The sequence below is a fragment of the Nomascus leucogenys genome, chromosome 3 (genome assembly GCF_006542625.1).
Source record: "Nomascus leucogenys isolate Asia chromosome 3, Asia_NLE_v1, whole genome shotgun sequence".
NCBI lineage: Eukaryota > Metazoa > Chordata > Mammalia > Primates > Hylobatidae > Nomascus > Nomascus leucogenys.
The window spans coordinates 76,088,219-76,110,060 of record NC_044383.1 but is presented as its reverse complement, the minus strand read 5'-3'; the positions used below and the strand labels follow the sequence as shown (position 1 = coordinate 76,110,060).

General features: G+C 43.6%; 1 protein-coding gene across 1 annotated transcript in view; it reads left to right on the top strand.

Annotated features, from left to right (window-relative positions):
* Positions 1–21,842, top strand: part of MDN1 (midasin AAA ATPase 1) — a 179,395-nt gene that overhangs the window by 122,097 nt on the left and 35,456 nt on the right. Inside the window, exons 59-76 of the mRNA XM_030809472.1 lie at positions 1–171; positions 2,457–2,671; positions 3,042–3,429; positions 4,829–4,938; positions 5,860–6,565; positions 8,185–8,346; positions 8,876–9,149; positions 10,551–10,786; positions 11,186–11,281; positions 11,922–12,016; positions 12,338–12,459; positions 13,385–13,531; positions 14,369–14,478; positions 15,434–15,507; positions 15,997–16,195; positions 18,573–18,735; positions 20,560–20,706; positions 21,602–21,728. Coding sequence (XP_030665332.1) covers positions 1–171; positions 2,457–2,671; positions 3,042–3,429; positions 4,829–4,938; positions 5,860–6,565; positions 8,185–8,346; positions 8,876–9,149; positions 10,551–10,786; positions 11,186–11,281; positions 11,922–12,016; positions 12,338–12,459; positions 13,385–13,531; positions 14,369–14,478; positions 15,434–15,507; positions 15,997–16,195; positions 18,573–18,735; positions 20,560–20,706; positions 21,602–21,728 — 3,542 coding nt within the window. The remainder of the gene's footprint in view (positions 172–2,456; positions 2,672–3,041; positions 3,430–4,828; positions 4,939–5,859; positions 6,566–8,184; positions 8,347–8,875; positions 9,150–10,550; positions 10,787–11,185; positions 11,282–11,921; positions 12,017–12,337; positions 12,460–13,384; positions 13,532–14,368; positions 14,479–15,433; positions 15,508–15,996; positions 16,196–18,572; positions 18,736–20,559; positions 20,707–21,601; positions 21,729–21,842) is intronic.

Below are 21,842 nucleotides of genomic sequence, written 5' to 3'. Positions count from 1 at the left end.
GTGTCTCCTGAAGAAATTACATCTTTGTGGTCTGAGTTATTTAATTCCATGTTTATGTCTTTCTGGAGCAGTACTGTGACCACAAATCCAGAGTACTGGCTAATGTGGAATCCTTTGCCTGGTATGCGGCAGAGGGAGGTACCCAAGTCCGTTTTAGATTCCACACTGAAGGTTTGTTGGTCTAAAATTATAAAAAATGTTTGATAGTGGCAAAAGAGTTTCTGAATGGATCTATCAATAAACATTTATTCCTAGCATAGAGTAGTGACTTAAATAGGTGATTGCAACACTTTATTTTCTGCAGGATGTTAAATAAGTGTACTGTCAGTAAAAGTATACCATGTTAAATAATTTGTGAAATTCTGAGATAAATCAAAAAAGGTTTTATTGAAAAAGTGTTTTTTCTAATTAAAACATTTTTCCCACTATAAAACATTTAAACAGTGCAGATATATGTATATATAATACAGAATTCATTAGAAATATCTACTCTGTTCTATATCCGTCTGTTTACATATATTTTTATATTAAATACATATGTAAACAAAAATAAGTACACATATACGTAATAGAAATGTGTATGTCATTCCAGCTTATTTTTAAAAGTTATTGCATTGTATCAATGTGCTTGAATTTATTTTAATCACTTTCTTATTGATAAAGTGTTTCTTGCATTTTCTCCCTCTTCCTATAATAAGCATGCCACATTGACTATCCTACTATACATCTTTGTCCACTTGTTGGAGCATTTCTATGCATAAGTTGTTAGAATTAGAATTGAACCCTTGGTCAGAGTGTCTACACATTAAAAACAAAATTACGGTTATTACAGACTGGAGATGTGGTTTTTGCTTTTCACTTTTTTAAAGATGTGAAGAGCCAGTGAAGAGGGAAGTCCTGAAGTCTTAGATGACCACAGTGAGGTTTAGTTTCTTTTAACATAGAGATGAGGACCTGTTCATCTGCTTACTACACTAGGTGTTATAAACATTTCCAATTGTTTTTGTCATATAGTTAAAAAGAACTCATTTGCACTTCTTTGGTAAGTGTGAAGATTGAACATATTTTCACGTTTACTGATCCCCTTTAGTTCTTCTCTGAATTTTCGAGTTGTAGTCGTGCTTTTTAAAAAAAAAAAAAAAATTGTGTCGGTCGGGCGCTGTAGCTCACGACTGTAATCCCAGCACTTTGGAAGGCTGAGGCGGGTGGATCATTTGAGGTCAAGAGTTCAAGACCAGCCTGGCCAACATGGTGAAACCCTGTCTCTACCAAAAATACAAAAATTAGCTGGGCAGTAGTGGTGTGCACCTGAATCCTGGCTACTTGGGAGGCTGAGTCAGGAGAATCCCTTGGGCCTGGGAGGCGGAGGTTGCAGTGAGCCAAGATCGTGCCATTGCACTCCAGTCTGGGTGACACAGTGAGACCCTGTCTCAAAAAAAAAAAAAAAATTGGGTTGTTCAGCATCAGTTTATTATTGAAGATCTTTTTATATATTATGGATATTAAGCCTTTGCCCAATATGAATTGGAAGTATATTTCTAGTTTTCTGTCATCTCTCAAAGTTTGTTTTCTTATATGTCACAAGTTTTATAATTTTTTTCCCTCCAAATATGCCAGACCCTTCTACTTATTGACTTTAGTGTCATGCTTTTAAAAAATGTCTTCCTTCATCACCTCAAGAGTTCAAAACTATTTTCCACTATTTTCTCCTATATTTTTATGTTCAAATCTATTTAATCTGTATATGTTGTTTTATGATATAGAGATGCAAATTTTTTCTTTTATACAAACAGATCCAAAAGCGATGTAATAACATCATTTTGACTAATTCCTCCTTTCCACTCTCATGTGAAATGCCTTATTGCCCCAAATGTTTTTGGATTTACCTGAACTCTATTCCATTCTTTTGCACTATCAAAATGGATTTATTGTAAAACACCTCTCAAAGCCTTTAGTGATAAACTTTGGATCCCTGAGGGTTGTATGGCATTATACAGAGTTGACTGTCACACACATTTGGCTGTCACCCTTTGACAATCCTTTGCTGTGGACAGCTATTACTGTGTCCCATCTAACAGTCTAAGGAGCACAGACATGGCAGATTTTGTCCCTGGCTCTTACATCTGTCTTTCACTCCTTTCCTTGCACCCTGAGTTGGCTCTCATTCTCCTGCAGTGTGTCTCTTTCCCTTCTGCAAGAATGTGCTCTCTGATTCCCAGGTTTGCAGGCTTTCCTCATGCATTACTAAAGCATCCATTGCTCATTTCCTAGAGCGTGGAGTCCACTTTCATTTAAGGTATACTAACCTGTTCTGTCCTTCTAGTCCAATCTCTGAGTGATGCTTACCTGTTCCAAGCAACCTGAACTGTCTGTTTCTTTCCTCTCAGGTTCCCTAATGCTGCTTCTGGAAATAGTCTTAATTTCTAAAAGTTATTGACTCTTCTCTTGTCCTTTAGGGCCCTGGCAATCTCAGTAGACCCATATTCTCTAAGTGCTGCTTTGAAGTCTTAACCAGCAGCTGGAGAGCAAGTCCCTGGGATGTGAGTGGCCTCCCCATCCTGTCTTCCTCTCACGTGACCCTAGGAGAGTGGGTTGAGAGAACTCAGCAGCTCCAGGACATCAGTTCAATGCTTTGGACTAACATGGCTATCTCTTCAGTAGCAGAATTCAGGTATTCCCTTGCCCTGGAAGCAGACTGTAAAGTTCCTGTCTTTTCTCCAGAGCATGGAGCAGAGACCCAGTGAGAACTTCCTTCTGTAGTGGTGGCTAGTTCTGGTGTTTGAAGTGAGGGTATTTTCTGCCTGAATCAGCATGTTTTCAGGCTACCATGAGCTGGCTGGTTCCTCTGTCAGTTTTAAGCATATTGTGATCAAGAGGGTGAACTTAGTAAACCAAATAAGACCATGTGAGAACAGAAATTCACCTCCATATATTGATGCTGCATTCTGTGGTTATCATTTCTTGAGAGAATTATAGTGTATGAAAAGGAATGCTTTTTGATACAGTACAAACCTTTCAGTGCTTTCTTATTGTCCCCACAGACGCACGGATTCCCAACTCCAGGGGCAGGTGCTGTTCTGGCACCTGGCAGGCCTAGCAGAGCTGCTCCCAGAGTCCCGGCGGCAGGAGTACATGCAGAACTGTGAGCAGCTGCTGCTTGGGAGCAGCCAGGCCTTCCAGCATGTGGGCCAGACACTTGGGGACATGGCTGGTCAGGAGGTGCTGCCCAAGGAACTGCTTTGCCAATTGCTCACCTCCCTGCACCACTTTTTTGGTGAAGGGGAGAGTAAGAGGAGCCTGCCTGAGCCAGCCCAGCGTGGGAGGCTCTGGGTGAGCCTCGGCTTGCTCCAGATTCAGACATGGCTTCCCCAGGCACGCTTTGACCCTGCGGTGAAGAGGGAGTACAAGCTCAATTATGCCAAGGAAGAGGTATGGGAGGCAAGAGTTTGGAGCATGGGCTCCTTCCCTGACGTGCTGGGTTTGCTTATTGTATTACTCCTTTTATTCCCTTTTGGGTGCTCAGATCATCACAAGCATAAGTTGCCTTGTGACTTCTAGGAGTCTGTTTTAGAGACTGTATTTTCCCCTTTGAGAGTTCTCCTGACTACATTCAGGCTCTGGGAGGAGCCCTTCCTGAGGTTCTGAGGTCTCTGCCAATAGGTGCAATGGGCAGAGGGCAGGTAGAAAACCCGAGCCATTGTCAGAAATAGTGGTATCTCTCACTATCTCTGGACTCTCTCTACCTGAGCTCAGTTTTGGATATTTGGGTTTTTGTTTGTTTCTTTGTTTGTTTTTGAGACGGAGCCTCGCTTTGTCGTCCAGGCAGGAGTGCAGTGGCACGATCTCGGCTCACTGCAACCTCCGCCTCCTGGGTTCAAGCAATTCTCTGCCTCAGCCTCCCGAGTAGCTGGGATTACAGGAACCCGCCACCATGCCTGGCTAATTTTTGTATTTTTAGTAGAGACGGGGTTTCACCATCTTGGCCAGGCTGGTCTTGAATCCTGACCTCAAGTGATCCACCCGCCTTGGCCTCCCAAAGTGCTGGGATTATAGGCGTGAACTACCATGCCCAGCCTGGATTTGGATATTTCTTTAGATAGAATATAGTATCCCTATGTCCTAGGAATTTTTAACTTATTGGTGCTTGCTATCTAAAACTCAAGAATCAAGTAGAGGCTGGGTATGGTGGCCTCACCCTGTAATCTCAGCACCTTGCGGGGCTGAAGTGGGAGGAGCACTTGAGCCCAGGAGTTTGAGACTAACCTGGGCCACCACATAGTAAGATTCGTGTCTCTACAAAAAAAGGAAAAAAAAAAAAAACAGCTGGGTGTGGAGGCATGTGTTTGTAGTACCAGCTACTCACGAGGCTGAAGCAGGAGGATCACTTGAGCCTGGGGGGTCGAGGCTGCGGTGAGCCTTCAGCCAGGCTACAGAGCCGAGACCTTGTCTTAAAAAACAATCAAGTTGATTTGGGTAATGTGGTATCCCTTGCTATTTGAAGTTTTGAACCAAGTTCAGGAACTAAATACATTAAGATAATGGTATGTTAGTACATATTTTGAAGAAGGAAAATTATATTAGTTGGAGTGAAAGCTAAGCTCCTATAGCAGAGAGACTAAAAAATTCAGTGGTGTAAATAAGATCATTTCTTTCCCCTCACAGCTCTGATGTGAGTGGTCTAGATTAATGGAGCAGAGCCACCTCTCCTTGGGTCATTCAGGAACCCAGATTCCTTCCATCTTGTTCCTCTACGTGTTCCCAGGACATTGTCCTCATGTGCATGGTCATAGCTGGGACACAGTGGACTAACTTCTCTCTTTTCCATCAGTTACACCAACTGCAGTGTGAATGGAAGACCCGGAACCTGTCATCCCAGCTGCAGACTGGAAGAGACCTGGAAGATGAAGTCGTTGTCAGCTACTCTCATCCTCACATCAGGTAACACAGCAGAGTGATTATTTGTTTTGGGGATTATTGACTCTCCTTTTGATGTAATGTAATTATGGTGTGAGTAGAAGTGGTAATATACACCTCTAAACTACATTAGCAATTAGATGCCAAAGCCTTGTTTATAGTCAGGAAAAATAATATGCCTTGTGAAAGGAGGAGAGGGGGGCTATTCAAGGTGTGTGCTCACATGGGGCCAAGATGTTTGAAGCCAAAACTTAGTCTCAGCATAGAAGAAGTGGGGTGTGATGGTATGCACTATATTTCTCTGCTGTTCTTGGCTGTAGATCTGTTACTAGGAAATACGGTATGGGTTGGGGATCCCTTATCCAAAATGCCTGGGACCAGAAGTGTTTTGGATTTGGGGTTCATTTTTTTCTTCAGATTTTGGAATATTTATACCAGTTGAGCATCCCAGATCTGAAAATCTGGAATCCAAAATACTTCAATGAGCATTTTCTTTAAGTGTCATATTGGCTGGCAGTCAAAAAGTTGGGAGCATTTTGGATATTTGGATTTGGGATGTTCAGCCTGTATAGTATAGTAGGTTCTGAATTCCAGTCCTACTCCTGACCTTTGGTTTTAGACGTTGGGTAGATCACTTAATGCCTTACATCTCAGTGTCCATATCAGCATAAGAAGGGTAATTGTAGTTATCTACTCCAGTGAGTCATGATGAGGCTTCAGTAAGATGTGCATCTGAGCACCAGCAACATACATGACACAGTAACTGCTGTGTAAATGTTATCCATTTTCATTAACTAATTATCAGTATTATCACGACTGAGATGATATTGGAAATATTATTTCGCAGCAGCTGATATTTCTTTCTTCTGTTTTCCTATCTGAGGATCCAATCTAGATTTGCTGCTCTTCTGACATAATTGGCATATTGTGTTAATTTCCCTTTAGGCTGCTTCGCCAAAGGATGGATCAGCTGGATAATTTAACCTGTCGCCTGTTGAAGAAACAGGCTTTTAGACCCCAGTTGCCTGCGTACGAGTCCCTGGTTCAGGAGATCCACCATTACGTCACCAGCATTGCCAAGGCCCCTGCTGTTCAGGATCTGCTCACACGGCTCCTGCAGGCCCTCCACATGGATGGGCCACGGTCTGCCCAAGTAGCCCAGAGTCTTCTAAAGGAGGAGGCCTCTTGGCAGCAGTCACACCACCAGTTCCGGAAGCGGCTGGCAGAGGAGTACACCTTCTATCCAGATGCCGTGAGCCCACTGCAGGCATCCATATTGCAGTTACAACATGGCATGAGGCTGGTGGCCTCTGAGCTCCACAGCTCACTTCACAGCAGTATGGTTGGTGCAGACAGGCTGGGGACCCTGGCCACAGCCTTGCTGGCTTTCCCATCGGTGGGCCCCACCTTCCCCACTTACTATGCTCATGCAGACACTTTGTGCTCAGTGAAGTCTGAGGAGGTTCTACGATGCCTTGGGAAGCTAATCCTCAAGTGCTCAGGAGGAAAGGAGCTGGAAGGCAAGGGCCAGAAAGCCTGTCCCACTCGGGAGCAGCTGCTGATGAATGCCCTCCTTTACCTGCGCTCCCATGTGTTATGCAAGGGAGAGTTGGACCAGAGGGCCCTGCAGCTCTTCAGACATGTGTGTCAGGTGAGCCATCTCTGGGAGGCCTGCCCTGCCCTGCCTCCTGCAGAGAGCCAGGTTCACAGCAGGGCAGCCTGCAGGACATTAGCATGCCTAGTAGATACACAGATAGTGTTGTTGGGGCGTGGGCATTTTGTTTTCTGTTCCTTCCTTTTCCCTATTTAACTATCATGTTTGGGGACCTTTGCCTCTCAATTTTTTTTTTTTAAGAGTTTAAAAAAAAAAAATGACAGCGCCCTTTGTTAAACACTACACGTGTTTTCTCCCAGTTTGTCAGTTGTCTTTTGACTTTGTTTATGGTAATTTTGCCAGGTACTTATGTCAACTTGCATTAAGATGTTCCCTTATTAATAAAAGTAACTTGCTCTCACTGTATGCAATTAAGAGAATACTAAAATTTCTAATGATCCTACCACTTAAAGCTGTATAAACGCTGCTAACATACCAGGTATCCCATTCCAGGCTTGCTTGTGTGTGTATATATATTAATATTTATCTGTAGCTGTATGTCTATGACACTCACACTCTAAATTATTAAAAATTTGTCCCAGTGGCTTACATATATTTTTTTTTTAGTAGCAGCAGCTTTTAAAAAATACAAATCTTAGCATAGTTAACAGAAAAAAAGAGTTGCTCCGGTTAAGGTAGATTCTAATCCCCCCCCAGGGCCCTGAGACATGTCCTTAAATTGCTACAAAATGTACAACAAACCACTAGTAAAGTTTGTTCTATTTGATAGCTCTATTTGCTTTTAAAAACTTCATGTATAGTGATTATTTTCATGTTATTCTGTATTCTTCACCTGCTTCATATTTAGTGACTTCCAAGTATTCTATTGTGTGTTTATGACACAAGTAATTTAACTATTTTCCTATCATTGAACATTTACATTTGTATATACTTTTTACTATTTTGCCAAAAAAAAAAAAAGCCAGCCCAATGCCACAGTAAATAGTCTCACAGCTATATATTTGGATACAAATTTTAGAGATCAGGATTGCTGGGACAAAGATTAAACACACTTCTTAGGCTTTACATGCAAATTACCTTCCTAGATGGTGGGTGCTTATTTCCTCAACCTCAGCAGTACTGGATGGTTCTTTAATTTACAATTTTTGCCAGTTTAGAGATGTAAAATCTTAGAAGGGAATTTCAGAAGTGTCTGGTAAGACACATTCCAGTTTTGCCTGATTGGTGCCCTTTGACCACCCGGTCCCTAGTCTAAGTGTTTCTTTTCTGAACCCCTTGGCCAGCTCCTTGGGGTGCCACCCAAGTGTTGTCTGAACCACAACCCTCTCATGGCCAACCCTGAGTCTGTCCTTGTTACAAAGCACCTTTACCTCTTGACAGGAAGTTCCCATTAGCTGTACTGTGGCAAGTTTTACACCTTCAAAATTACAATGACACAGCAGGGGGGATTTAGGAAACTGGTTGCTGAGGCTACACACTTGGAAAACAAAACCCATTTGCTCTTTATTCCATGGAATTTAGTTTCTTGGATGTTGGCTTTTATTTGTTTTTGAGTCATGATACTTTCATTTTCATGAGAAATTAATAGCAAATCTTGCCTTTGTGAATGCCTCAGCAAAGAAAGCTCAGCTGCTTTCTGTCTGTGTGACTTTCAGGAAATCATCAATGAGTGGGATGAGCAGGAACGCATAGCCCAAGAGAGGGCTGAGCAGGAAAGCAGCCTATATAGATACAAGAGCAGGAACTCTAGGACAGCCCTGAGTGAAGAGGAGGAGGAAGAACGGGAGTTCAGAAAACAGTTCCCCCTGCATGAAAAGGTAGGGCAGTAGTGGCAGGGTTTGTTTTGGAATGAATTCCCTTGATGCCATCTACATTCCCTCTGATGGCTTTCTCTCTTCCTCTTTATCTCTGTCTCTATATGTATGTATTTTAGAGACTGGGTCTTGCTCTGTCATCAGGCTGGAGTGCAGTGGTGCAATCATAGCTCACTGCAGCCTCAAACTCCTGGGCTCAAACAATCCTCCCAAGTAGCTATGACTGCATGTGCATGCTACCATACCCTGCCAGGTTTTATATTTTTTATAGAGACAGGATCTCACCATGTCGCCTAGGCTGTCTCAAACTCCTGACCTCAAGTGATTCTCCCTCCTCGGCCTCCCAAAGCACAGAGATTATAGGTGTGAGCCACTGTGCCCAGCCTGTAGTCTTTTAAAATATATTTTAATACATATATTAGTCCTATTTCATTTTTTCAATCATTCTTATGCTTTTTTCTTTCTTCCTTTTAGTCTGATTAGAAGTAGATTCTGATTTTTAAAAGGTCAATTTCTCTAATGCTATTTATAGGACTTTGCAGATATTTTGGTACAGCCAACGTTGGAGGAGAACAAAGGAACTTCAGATGGGCAAGAAGAGGAAGCAGCCACAAACCCAGCTCTCCTCTCCCAGAATTCAATGCAGGCAGTAATGCTGATACACCAGCAACTGTGTCTCAACTTTGCTCGATCCCTCTGGTATCAACAGACTCTGCCGCCACATGAAGCAAAGCATTACCTCAGCCTGTTTCTGTCTTGCTATCAGACTGGGGCATCGCTTGTGACACACTTCTACCCCCTGATGGGTATGGTAGTTTACTTTTGTTATGCCCCTGGGAAATCAAAGCAAATGCAAATAGATGCTGTTGCTATTCTGTAACAATCACACTCATGAATTTCCTGTTTTCGCATAATTCCTTATTGGAGTTTCCTTGGCTTAAAGAACTGAAGCTGATTCAAGAAAATTGATTTAGGATTCTGTAATAAGATGGATTTTCATCAGTGTACAAATGGGCCAAGAAAAAGATGGATTTTTATTGTTTGGATCCTTTGGGGTGACAGATTAAGAAAATAAGGATAGGCCGGGCGCTGTGGCTCACGCCTGTAATCCTAGCACTTTGGGAGGCCGAGGCGGGCGGATCATGAGGTCAGGAGATCGAGACCATCCTGGCTAACATGGTGAAACCCCGTTTCTACTAAAAGTACAAAAAATGAGCCGGGCGTGGTGGCGGGCGCCTGTAGTCCCAGCTACTCGGGAGGCCGAGGCAGGAGAATGGCCTGAACCCGGGAGGCGGAGCTTGCAGTGAGCCGAGATTGTGCCACTGTACTCCAGCCTGGGCTACAGAGCAAGACTCCATCTCAGAAAAAAAAATAATAATAATAAGGATAAGGACTTAATTTAAATATGTGTGTGTATGTGTTTTTTTTCTTTAGCATTATTTCTGCTGTCAAATAGCCTTAGTGCTTTTCAAATGAAATAATATACACCTGGGAGCAACCAATCTTGTGGAATATGGTTTAATAGTTGGTTCATTGCAGTTTCCTACATGATTTCATGGCATTATTTCATAGAAGTAGGAAGGAGGCTTTAAGTTTCCTTTCTATTTAACTAGAATAGGTATAAAAACTGGGAATTTGGAGGCACTGAGTTAACCCCTACACCATTTGTTTATATGTAGGCAGTTTCTGACTTCTCTGCACATTCCAGAAACTTGAGCGCTTTAGGTAGCTACTATAGTATTAGGATTACAGTTCTCTAGGCCAATATTGCTTTGGGGAGAATAGCATTCATTAGTCCCAATTAGTTCATTGTTGCTGATGTTTCTTTTCTTTCTTTCTTTTTTTTTTTTGAGACAGAGTCTTGCTCTGTTGCTCAGGCTGGAGTGCAGTGGCATGATCTCAGCTCACTGCAACCTCTGCCTCCCAGGTTCAAGCAATTCTTGTGCCTCAGGCCTGCAAGAAGCTGGGATTACAGGCACATGCATGTCTGGCTAATGTTTGTATTTTTAGTAGAAATGAGGTTTCACCATGTTGGCCAGGATGGTCTCAAACTCCTGGCCTCAAGCAATCTGCCTGCCTCGGCTTCCCAAAGTGCCGGGATTACAGACATGAGCCACTGCGCCTGGTCCTGTTGCTGACATCTTTTTGACATGTTGATAGATCAACTTACTGAATTCACTGACTTTACCGTGATGTTAACTTCACAGGAGTTGAACTGAATGACCGACTCTTGGGCAGCCAACTTCTGGCCTGCACCCTCTCCCATAACACTCTTTTTGGGGAGGCACCCTCAGACCTGATGGTGAAACCTGATGGGCCCTATGACTTCTACCAGCATCCCAATGTTCCAGAAGCACGGCAGTGTCAACCTGTGCTTCAAGGTTTCTCAGAGGCTGTCAGTCACTTGCTGCAGGACTGGCCAGAACACCCAGCACTTGAACAGGTAGGGCAGCTGTTGAGGAAGGAATGCTCACAGTACTGAATCTGCAATGAGGATGCAGCCTCACCATTATCCCTGGGGGCACCCACTTGCACATGTATACATATAAACAAAGGCTTAAAGAACTGCAGTTCAATGAGATGCTACTTACTTACTGTAAGATGAACACACCAGTTTTGTATTTCTCTTGTATAAATGATTGGGGATTCTGTTAATTTTATTTGTTGGTCAGGAGTTGCTGACCACATAATAAAATGCTGCCATGTTGCTCTGTTTTTTTTTTCAGAGGTGTTTTAAAAGTAGAGAACTGGGGGGAAACTTCTGGTCAGGACTGTCTTCAGTACCCTGTGACTTAGGATCATTGGTATTCCTACTGAGACACCCAAATCTTTATTTCTGCAGCTCCTGGTTGTAATGGACAGAATTCGTAGTTTCCCACTTTCCAGTCCTATCTCAAAGTTCCTGAATGGCTTAGAGATTCTTCTGGCAAAGGCACAGGTGAGCTAATCGCTCTCTTCCTCATTTTAGTTGGTGGTCAGTTGGCAAAAGATACATCTTGTGGCATCTTTGTTGTTAGACAGAAAATTATAGTTTGGGCTGGAAAAAGATAAACATCCTTGGTTTTTCTGGCATGGGGTGAGATCATTGCAAGTGAGGCTGTTGCCCCTGTGGTGAGGGCTAGCTGCCTTGCCTTTTATCCAGTGGGATGCAGTATCTACCGGTAATGAGGGTGCACTACTCCCAGCCTTCCAGGTGGGCCTTCAGTCCAACTGAGTGCGCACATACACGGTTCCCCTCAATGCCCTCATGGCCTCTAAGTTAGCTGTTGCCTCCCCATTGGACAGAAAAGGGCCACATGTCTTTGTTTTAGGTCAGATAGCAAAGAGCACGAATTCAGGCTCCAGTCTATAAACACTGTGCTTTTTTGCCAGCCTCTAAACTTGGCTCTGGTGGAGTTCTGTCATGTGAACAGAAAGAACTTGAAGCTGGATACGCTGTAAATTCATTCCTGCAATTGCTGCAAGTTGTTTAAGGGCCCAGTAGTCTTCACTCAAGCAAAGTTCAAGATGTTCTTGAGGGAGGAGGTGATTATGGCATTGAATAATGTCTGTAGTAAATTTTATCTTTGTTTCTTTAGGATTGGGAGGAAAATGCAAGTCGAGCTTTGTCTTTGCGGAAACATCTTGATTCGATCAGTCAGATGATTATTCGGTGGCGTAAACTGGAGCTGAAGTAAGTGACTCTCCTTCCCTCTCCTAAACTTAGGTTGTAAGGGCTTTTGTCTTTTGGTAGTTTAAATTTCTTTAGGATTTATATAGTATTACAGCTACAGAATGTGCTTTTCAGTTATTAATCACAGAGTTAAAAGTAGGGCATTAAAATGACCTGAATACAGTCCAGACAACAGCATAGATTCTTGAGGGAGGAAACTGGGTGGCTCCTCCATCTCCATTTGGGAGGAGAGAATAGTGAGCATGTAGCTTCTGCATCTCTGGTTTCAGATTATTTCAAATGGGTTTCCGTAAATGCCTCCTTGGCTTCTTCTCGTTTCAGCTGCTGGTCCATGAGTTTGGATAATACTATGAAGCGCCACACCGAGAAATCCACCAAGCACTGGTTCTCCATCTATCAGATGCTTGAGAAGCACATGCAGGAACAAACAGAAGAACAGGAAGGTAATGCCTGGCAGTACATTTCCTGCCCACTTAGAGCTTCCTGGCTAAATGGAGTGCTGCAAAGTGTAGGATTTTCCTGCTCCCGCTTCTCCCGCTACACTGCTTTCATGGGAATGCCTCCCATTTGACTTCATGATATTTCTGAGAGGTCAGCCAAGGAAACTAAATCGTGCTTGTCTAACTGAGAGAATAACAACAAAAGTCTGAGAGGTTTAAATGTCTTCTCCAAAAGTCTAGAGAACCAGTCGTGTGATAAGGTTTCCTTCTTCTCTATGTCCATGATAGAAGTCAAACTGAAAGTTGACTTTTTGGTAGGTAGTAGCCAACATGCTTGAATGAACAGTCTTTTATTTTATACTTGTGACAAGCACCTTATAATTCATTTTCATAATTTGCTGTGAGTGCATTTAACACATGCTCTTATGTGCAGCTGCTACTTTTATTTATTTATTTATTTTTATTTATTTATTTTTTGAGACAGAGTCTTGCTCTGTTGCCCAGGCTGGAGTACAGTGGTGCGATCTCAGCTGCCTGCAACCTCCGCCTCCCAGGCTCAAGTGATTCTCCTACTTCAGCCTTCTGAGTAGCTGGGATTACCAGTGCCCACCACCATGCCTGGCTAATTTTTGTATTTTTAGTAGACATGAGGTTTCACCATGTTGGCCAGGCTGGTTTTGAACTCTTGACCTCAAATGATCTGCCCGCCTTGGCCTCCCAGAGTGCTGGGATTACAGGCGTGAGCCACCACACCGGCCTGTTACTTTTAAATCAGCTTAGAATTTAGCCATGGTCCTTGCTTGAGAGTTTCACATTGTGATGTCTACCTCCTGGCCATCCATAGTATCCCAAATAGATTGCGCGCATGTTAGGAATAGGAAGTCATGGTCGAAGGAACACATATATTTTTCTCTTTGAATTTTTAAAGATGACAAACAGATGACCTTGATGTTGCTGGTCAGCACGTTACAAGCATTTATTGAAGGGTCCTCGCTGGGAGAGTTCCATGTGCGACTTCAGATGTTACTGGTTTTCCATTGTCACGTCTTGCTGATGCCACAGGTTGAAGGAAAGGGTGAGGATTTTTTTTTCCTTTCCTTTTGACATTGTACGACTAAAATGAGTTAGGCTTTGAATTTTCTACATGAGACAGGTGCCTCGTTGCACTCTAGGTTTTAAAAAAGACACATTTAGTTATGTTTAATGTGATTGACATTAGGTATAGAGAAGAACATTCAAAGTGAGGTGCAGATGGTTATACGTTTAGCACTGACTGGTGAGCTCTGGCAGAGGTAAATTGCCAGAAGATCTCAGGACCTAGCATGTTGAGGCAGCACATCTCTCTCTAGACACTGTAAATGTCCTGCTAAGCTGCTCCTTGATCCAGGCCATTATTAGTTTCTTTCATCCAGTGACAGCACTGCCAGCCATCAAGGAACTGCACCTAAAACTGCCCGCTGTCAAGTACTATCCCTGACCACAGCAACTGGGATAAAAGTCTCACTACAAGATGAGTATAGATTGTACATGAATGAGCATTTGAGGTGAACTGCTTAATATGCCATCTTTTAAAAAAAGCTCAGTTTCTGCTGATTTTACAATAAGATTCACAGAAAGAATTTGACATTGTGATTTTAGAAGAACCTAGGAGTACATCATCTTCAAGAACAAAAGTCCAAAAAAACATCTGTTACAAGCAGAAGTGAAAAATAGGGGAGTGTTGACAGCCTGCATCTCTGGGAAATGCTAAACTCAGACAGGATCCCTAAATAATGCGCCTGTGAAACTCACTGTAATCTCATGGCATAGAGAGTAATGAGGAAGGGTCATCACTGAAATATGAAGGCCACAGCTGGCACCAGTAGCACATGCAGCAAGTGTGGTGTTTTTGTTTCCTTTTCATTTCTTCCAGATGCACTTTGCAGTGTTCTATGGAATTTGTACCATTATTACAAGCAATTCTTTGACCGGGTCCAGGCCAAAATTGTGGAACTTCGTTCCCCCCTAGAAAAAGAACTTAAAGTAAGAGAACAGCTGTCATGATCACTCTTGGGAGGACAAAATCAGCAAATTCTCTTTCATTAACCCTGTTACCCATTTAGCACTGAGGCAGGGATCTAGGGGAATAGAGGTGAGCATTGCCACTGCTAGGGAGGATGGCAATATGTACATCGGTGGCATTGGCTCCTTTTGCAGAGTGTGTGAGGGATTGGTGGAGTGGCCATTCAGAGCCTCCTCAGAGGACTGCCACAGAAATCTGTTTGTGCTCCCCTGGTCTTGCCCAGGCCTGTCTCCCACCTCAGAGCTATGCCATGTCGTGTTGGTCCACACACTACTGAATTACCATGGGGGAAGGAGGGACCTCTCTTTTTGATATTCTCAGTGGTTGTGGAACCAACCGTGGTACAAGGGACGTGACTAACTTGGTGGTTCCTAAGCTGGAGTATATGTCAGGTGACTTAGTGACTTTAGCAGCACTCTTTTTTTTTTTTTTTTTAATCACTTTGAGACCAAAACGTGTTGTTTTTGTTTTTGTTTTTTGAGACCGAGTCTCACTCTTGCCTAGGCTGGAGTGCAGTGGCACGATCTCAGCTCACTGCAGCCTTTGCCTCCCGGGTTCAAGCAATTCTCCTGCCTCAGCCTCCTGAGTAGCTGGGACTACAGGCGCAAGCCACCAAGCCCGGCTATTTTTTCTATTTTTAGTAGAGACGGTGTTTCACCATGTTGGCCAGGATGGTCTCAATCTCCTTACCTCGTGATTCCGCCCACCTTGGCCTCCCAAAGTGCTGGGATTACAGGTGTGAGCCACCGCGCCTGGCCCATGGTTTCTTTTTTAGACCTATTTTACTTGTTCACTGACACACAGTCCTGTGTTTGGGATAGAGTGGGCTCTGGTCTTTGCTGAACAGAAATCTAGAAAGAAACAGAATGACACTAGCTTTATAAAGCCATTTCTTGAACATCATTTATCTTACAGGAATTTGTTAAGATTTCCAAGTGGAATGATGTCAGCTTCTGGTCCATTAAGCAATCTGTAGAAAAGACACACAGGTAATCCATCTTTTAAAACTGGGGACAACCAAAATAGAATTTTGTGTGGTAGGGAGCAAGACGACATAGTTACCATAACCTGACTTAATATTAAGTGTGTTAAACTTCTCAAAAAATAACACCTTGATTGTTTTGATGTTGCTTTCAACACCACCCCCTTCTTCTCCAAGCAAAGTCTACCTGCGGTAAGGATTAGTGTGCCTTGAGACAAAGCAGGCTATGTCTCCTGCCACCCACTAGCTATATACTTTGAGCAAAGCAGTCCCATTCTTTCTGGCTTTTAGTTTCTCTTCTAGAAAAGGAGGATAACAGTACCTGCCATACTTTTTCTCTTAAAAGTAAAACAACTATTAATATTCAAGGACAGCATTGTATATAAAAGGTACAGGCTATTAAATTATGTATGGATGCATGATAATGTATTCTTTATATTTCTTAACTTGCTAATCCAGTTTTTTTCTTCTTATCTCTGTCATTACCTGGGGACAGGACCCTCTTTAAATTCATGAAGAAATTTGAAGCAGTCCTGAGTGAACCCTGCCGGTCATCCCTGGTGGAGAGTGACAAGGAAGAACAGCCTGACTTTTTTCCGAGGCCAACAGATGGAGCTGCAAGTGAACTGTCTTCCTTTCAGAATCTGAACAGGGCACTGAGGGAGACCCTGTTAGCACGACCAGCAGCTGGGCAGGTACTTGATTGTGGGACAGTGCTGGCTTATTCCCAAGCCAGTCAAGTGGGATCTATGTTTTATGTGCAAGGCATGCCTCAGTATTAGACAAGAAAATGCGTTTGAAATCTTGTTCTTTGGACATATATAGCATGTATTTGTTTGCCTGACTTCCCTGCAGAATAAGGCAAAAAATCTTGGGTTTTTTTTTTTTTTTTTTTTTTTTTGCTTTTTTTGAGACAGTCTTGTGCTGTTGCCCAGGCATGATTATGGCTCACTGCAGTCTCAACCTCCTGGGCTCAAATGATCCTTGCGTGTCAACCTCCTGAGTGCTGGGACCACAGGCACATGCCACCATGCCTGGCTTTTTTTTTTTTTTTTTTTTTTGTAGAGATGAGGTCTCACTTTGTTGCCCAAGCTGGTCTCGAACTTTTAGTTTTTTTTTTAAGACAGAGTCTCGCTCAGGCTGGAGTGCAGTGGCGCGATCTCGGCTCACTGTAAGCTCCGCCTCCTGGGTTCATGCCATTCTCCTGCCTCAGCCTCCCTAGTAGCTGGGACTGCAGGTGCCCGCCACCACGTCTGGCTAATTTTTTGTATTTTTTAGTAGAGACAGGGTTTCACTGTGTTAGCCAGGATGGTCTCGATCTCCTGACTTCATGATCCGCCCACCTCGGTCTCCCAAAGTGCTGGGATTACAGGCGGGAGCCACTGCTCCCAGCCGAACTTTTAGTCTTAAGTGATCCTCCCTGCCTCGGCCTCCCAAAGAGCTGGGATTATGGGCATGAGTCATCGCACTTGGCCTTGCTGCTTAAAATTTAATGTCAGCCTGTGAGAAATAATTGTGCTTTTACCTGTGAACATTTCATGTGCCATGAGCAAAGATTTGAAGCATCAGTTTAAGAATATGCCATTGAAGCTGCCTGTGGGCTACCATATGAGGAAGCTACTGCACAGGGTGTGAATATGTGCCGTGATGTGCTGGTTTATAGCAGATGCTGATTACTGTGGTGTAAGTACTCCTATTATGGCCAATTTCAAGCACCAACAGTTAAGATTTGGCTTTCAAAATTCCTGAAAATTTAACAGTGATACACCTTGAGTTAGCAGGTCTGTTACAGAATGGATGTTCCTGCTTCATGTCCTTGGGTGTGGAGAGCTCCAGGATTGGAAGACATCCCTCAGGAGAGTAATTCCTGGGCAGGCATAGTGGCTCACGGCTGTAATCCCAGCACCTTGGGAGGCTGAGGCAGGAGGATCACTTGAGCCCAGGAGTTTGAGACCAACCTATGCAATGTATGAGACCCTGTCTCTCCAAAAAAAATTACTTTTTAAAGAGTAATTAGCTTTGTCTTCTTACTGTATTTCCTACCTGCGGTTCACAGAGTTAGTAATGAAAGTCCTTAAGCTATTTTTGTTATTTTAGTGGTTCAAAACTCATAATAGAAACTGAACATACAGCCATAAGATGGCTGCAGAGATAGGATATGGCTACCAAATTTATTTTCTTTTGACTGTATTTGTCAGCTCGCTGCTTCTATCATTCTGATAAACAATTTTGATTTGCTAATAATGGCAACATAGGAGTTTCAGGTTATTCCTCAAGGAAAAAAAAAAAATGAAAATATGCCCTTGACAGATGAAAGCTCTTCCCTTCATATAATATCTGAATTCCTGTGTCTGAGGTGCGGTGGCTTATGCCTGTAATCCCAGCACTTTGGGAGGCCAAGGCAGGCAGATCACTTGAGACCCGGAGTTCAAAACCAGCCTGGCCAACGTGGTAAAACCCCGTCTCTATTAAAAATACAAAAAATAGCCGGGCGTGGTGATGCCTGCCTGCAATCCCAGCTATTCGGGAGGCTGAGGCACGAGAATCGCTTGAATCTGGGAGGCGGAGGTTGCAGTGAGCCAAGATCGGGTCACTGCACTTCAGCCTGGGTGACAAAGCCAGACCCTGTCTCAAAAAAAAAAGGAAAGAAATCTGAATTCCTGAAATTTGAACTGTTAATTAGGGGTAAATGGTCACAGGAGTAGGACCAGTTTCGCCTGGCTACTGTGTCTGAGAAACACAATGTGGCTCAGCACCTTAAGGGCAGCAGTGATATTCATTCTACTCTGTTCATAATTCAGAACTGGAGTCTCCTTGTGGCTATCATAGCAAGCATTGCTGGATGTAGGAGCATGGGGGTCCTTCAGTTATAGTGATCTCATATGGAGCAGTAATATGGTTTTCTAAATATCCACAGTATGTCTCTTTTAATTTTAGTGATGCTACATTTGTTCTCTATTTGCTGAACTAGGGATGTGTTTGTGTGTGCAACAGTTAAATTTAGTTCCCGTGCAGGTTAAAATGATGCCTGTCATTCTTGACAGTGAGGCTAACCTGTCTTTTGTCTCACAGGCCACAATTCCAGAGTGGTGTCAGGGCGCTGCTCCTTCCGGCTTGGAAGGGGAGCTTCTGCGTCGCTTGCCAAAGCTCAGGAAACGCATGAGGAAGATGTGCCTGACGTTCATGAAGGAGAGCCCCCTGCCTCGCCTTGTGGAGGGCCTTGATCAGTTCACAGGTGGGTGCCAGCATCCAAGTCAAGGGTGGATCTTTCTGTTTTCCCCAGTGGTGCAGGAGGGCTGAGAATGTGGCAGCTGTGTCCTTTCTTGATACCGTGTGTAGTGTTGAACAGTTGATTTAATAAGCAAGTGGGCTTAAAAACCCACAGAGCTCAGAAATAGGAGCCTACTGAGAACACACAGTCATAATTTTCACATTGTCATCCTCTCATGTAACCTGGCACTGTGCCATCTTTTATGAGAGCCTTGTCTATACTAGTTCTTGTTGGTTGGTGTTACCAGTAAAGGGGCACAGAGGTGGATTTCCCAGTGTCTAAGCTGTCCCCACTGTCAAAAAGTTGTCTCACTTGAGGTGGATTCATCCCCATCCTCTTGGCTTTCTTCACTTCAGAGAGGGACAGCAGTTTCATTTCTCAGGCTGTCTTTGTTCAGGGAAGGTGAGAGCCAAGATCTCATAGTGTAACACAGCAATAGCTGGGAAGGGAACCCAGAATTTAATAGAATGTTTGGGCCCCTGGCAGCCTCTGACTACCTCCTTCACCCCTCTACCCCCCAACCTCAGTGAGTGTGCTGTCAGTGAGGCTGGCCTTCCTTTAATGAGGTTGCATCTAATCTCAGGGAGCTCTTCCTTTTTAAAGGTGACTCAGGACTAGGGGTGGGGGTGAGTGGAATACAGATCTATTTGCATCTCCTGGAGAGGGGATGCGCTGTGGGATGTAAAGCCTCCCTCATCTAACTCTCCCACACTGTCAATCTGATGTCTTTGGTGTCCTTGCGCTCACTGGTGACTGCCTATATTTGGCTGGTAGTGCTGCCTTAATACAGTACCACAGACTGGGTGGCTTCAGTGTGAGGCTAAAAGTCCAAGATCAAGGTGTCAGCAAGGTTGATTACTTCTGAAGCCTCTCTCCTTGGCTTGCAGATGGCCACCTTCTCACTGTGTCCTCCCGTGGTCACTCTTCATCTGTGTGTTCTGTGTCCTGATCTCTTCTTTTAAGGACTTCAGTCAGATTAGATTAGAGCCCATTCTCATTTCACCTTCATTACCTCTCTAAAGGCCCTGTCTCCAGATATAGTCACATTCTGAAGTTCTAGGGGTTGGGACTTTAACATATGAATTGAGGGGGAAGACACAACCCAGCCTATAGCACTGCCTGCAGCAGGGAGGTGGCACCCTTGTGTTATTGGTACCCACGTGTATTCAGGAAGGCAGCTTGGTGTTGTATAGAAAGAACTTGGGCTTTGGAGTAAGGTAGGCCAGTGTTCAAGTCCTGGCTCATCTACTCGTTCACCACGTGGCCTTCAGATAGAGATTAGACCTCACTGAGCCTTTCTTGAAGTCTGTAAAATGGAGCTACAAATAGGTGCTTCTGAAGTTGTGCACATGAAAAGAGAATTTACCGTGTACCAGCTACAAGTGGAAACTCAATACATATTATATTAATCTGAAATTTCCTTCAAGTGATTATAAATTTCTAGTATAATGCACTGCACATAGTTGGTGCTCAATAAGTGCATTTGCTTGATTGATTATAAAACCCCTAAATACAAAAGAATGACTGCTGCTGTTTGGGTTGTTATTGTTAAGAGATTTGAAATCCTGTGTGTTACTTTTCTATTTCCATGTACCTTGACCAGTTTGGTTAAAACACTTAATGAGATTTTACCAAATACTAGGGACTATGTTAAGTACCCAGGGTATAAAGATGAATGATACTTGGCCTTTGTTCTCCAAAAGGTCCCTGGTGTTGGGTAACAAACACATTACCAGACCCCTGGGATTTTCTTATTGTCTCCCCTCCCCGCCTTGTTTTCCCTTACAGGTGAAGTGATTTCCTCTGTGAGTGAGCTGCAGAGCTTAAAGGTGGAACTCTCTGCAGAGAAGGAGAAGCAGCGGTCAGAAGCCAAGCACATTCTCATGCAAAAACAGCGAGCTTTGTCAGACCTCTTTAAACACCTTGCAAAAATTGGTAAGGTTCTCACTTGAAACCCAATGAAATGTAGTCACCAACTTTTAGGAAGAGAAATGACACGACCGATTTGGGGGAAATTCCATAGACAGTTGAGATGGTGGACAACAGAAGGTACAGGCAAGGTTTCCAGATGTCTAAGAGTTCCACTCACATGCAGGAAAATCCTATGACCAGCCATCCATGATTCCCAAATATTTTCCGCTTTGTATGAGGTTTCTCAGAATCTATATTTTTATTTATTTATTTTATTTTATTTTTTTGAGACTGATTCTCGCTCTGTTGCCCAGGCTGGAGTGCAGTGGTGCGATCTCAGCTTACTGCAACCTCCGCCTCTTGTTGCCCAGGCTGGAGTGCAATGGCGTGATTTTGGCTTACTGCAACCTCTGCCTCCTGGGTTCAAGCGATTCTCCTGCCTCAGCCTCCCGAGTAGCTGGGACTACAGGCGCGAGCCACCACGCCCGGCTGATTTTTGTATTTTTACTAGAGACGGGGTTTCACTGTGTTAGCCAGGATGGTCTCAATCTCCTGACCTTGTGATCTACCCACCTCAGCCTCCCAAAGTGCTGGGAGTATAGGCGTGAGCCACCGTGCCTGGCAGAATCTGTATTTTTAAAATTTCTGTCGCCACGTGCTGTACCATATGCTTGCAGCATAGCATAGAGAGCAGTGCTTCTCAAACTTGAACGTGCATGTGAATCACCTGGGGAATCTTGTGGAAGTGCAGCTACAGATCCTGTTTCAATTGGTGTGGGTGCAGCCTGAGAGTCTGCATTTCTAACAAGCTCTCAGGTGATGCTGTTTAGAAGACTTTGCTTTAAGTAGCAGGGGAGAGAGGGGCACATCCATTCTCTACTAAGCATCTTTGCTTAAACAAATGCTGTTTATTTCCTAGGTTTGTCGTATCGCAAAGGTCTTGCTTGGGCCCGTTCAAAAAACCCTCAAGAGATGCTTCATCTTCACCCATTAGATCTCCGGAGCGCATTGTCCATCGTCAGCAGCACTCAGGAGGCTGATTCTAGGTTTGTCTGTTTTTGTTTTGTTTTTTCCCTACTTATAAATGGAGCAAGTAATTTAAAACACCTTGTCCTCATTTGCAAATTGCAAAAATGGGAATAGCAATACCACTGTGGCTA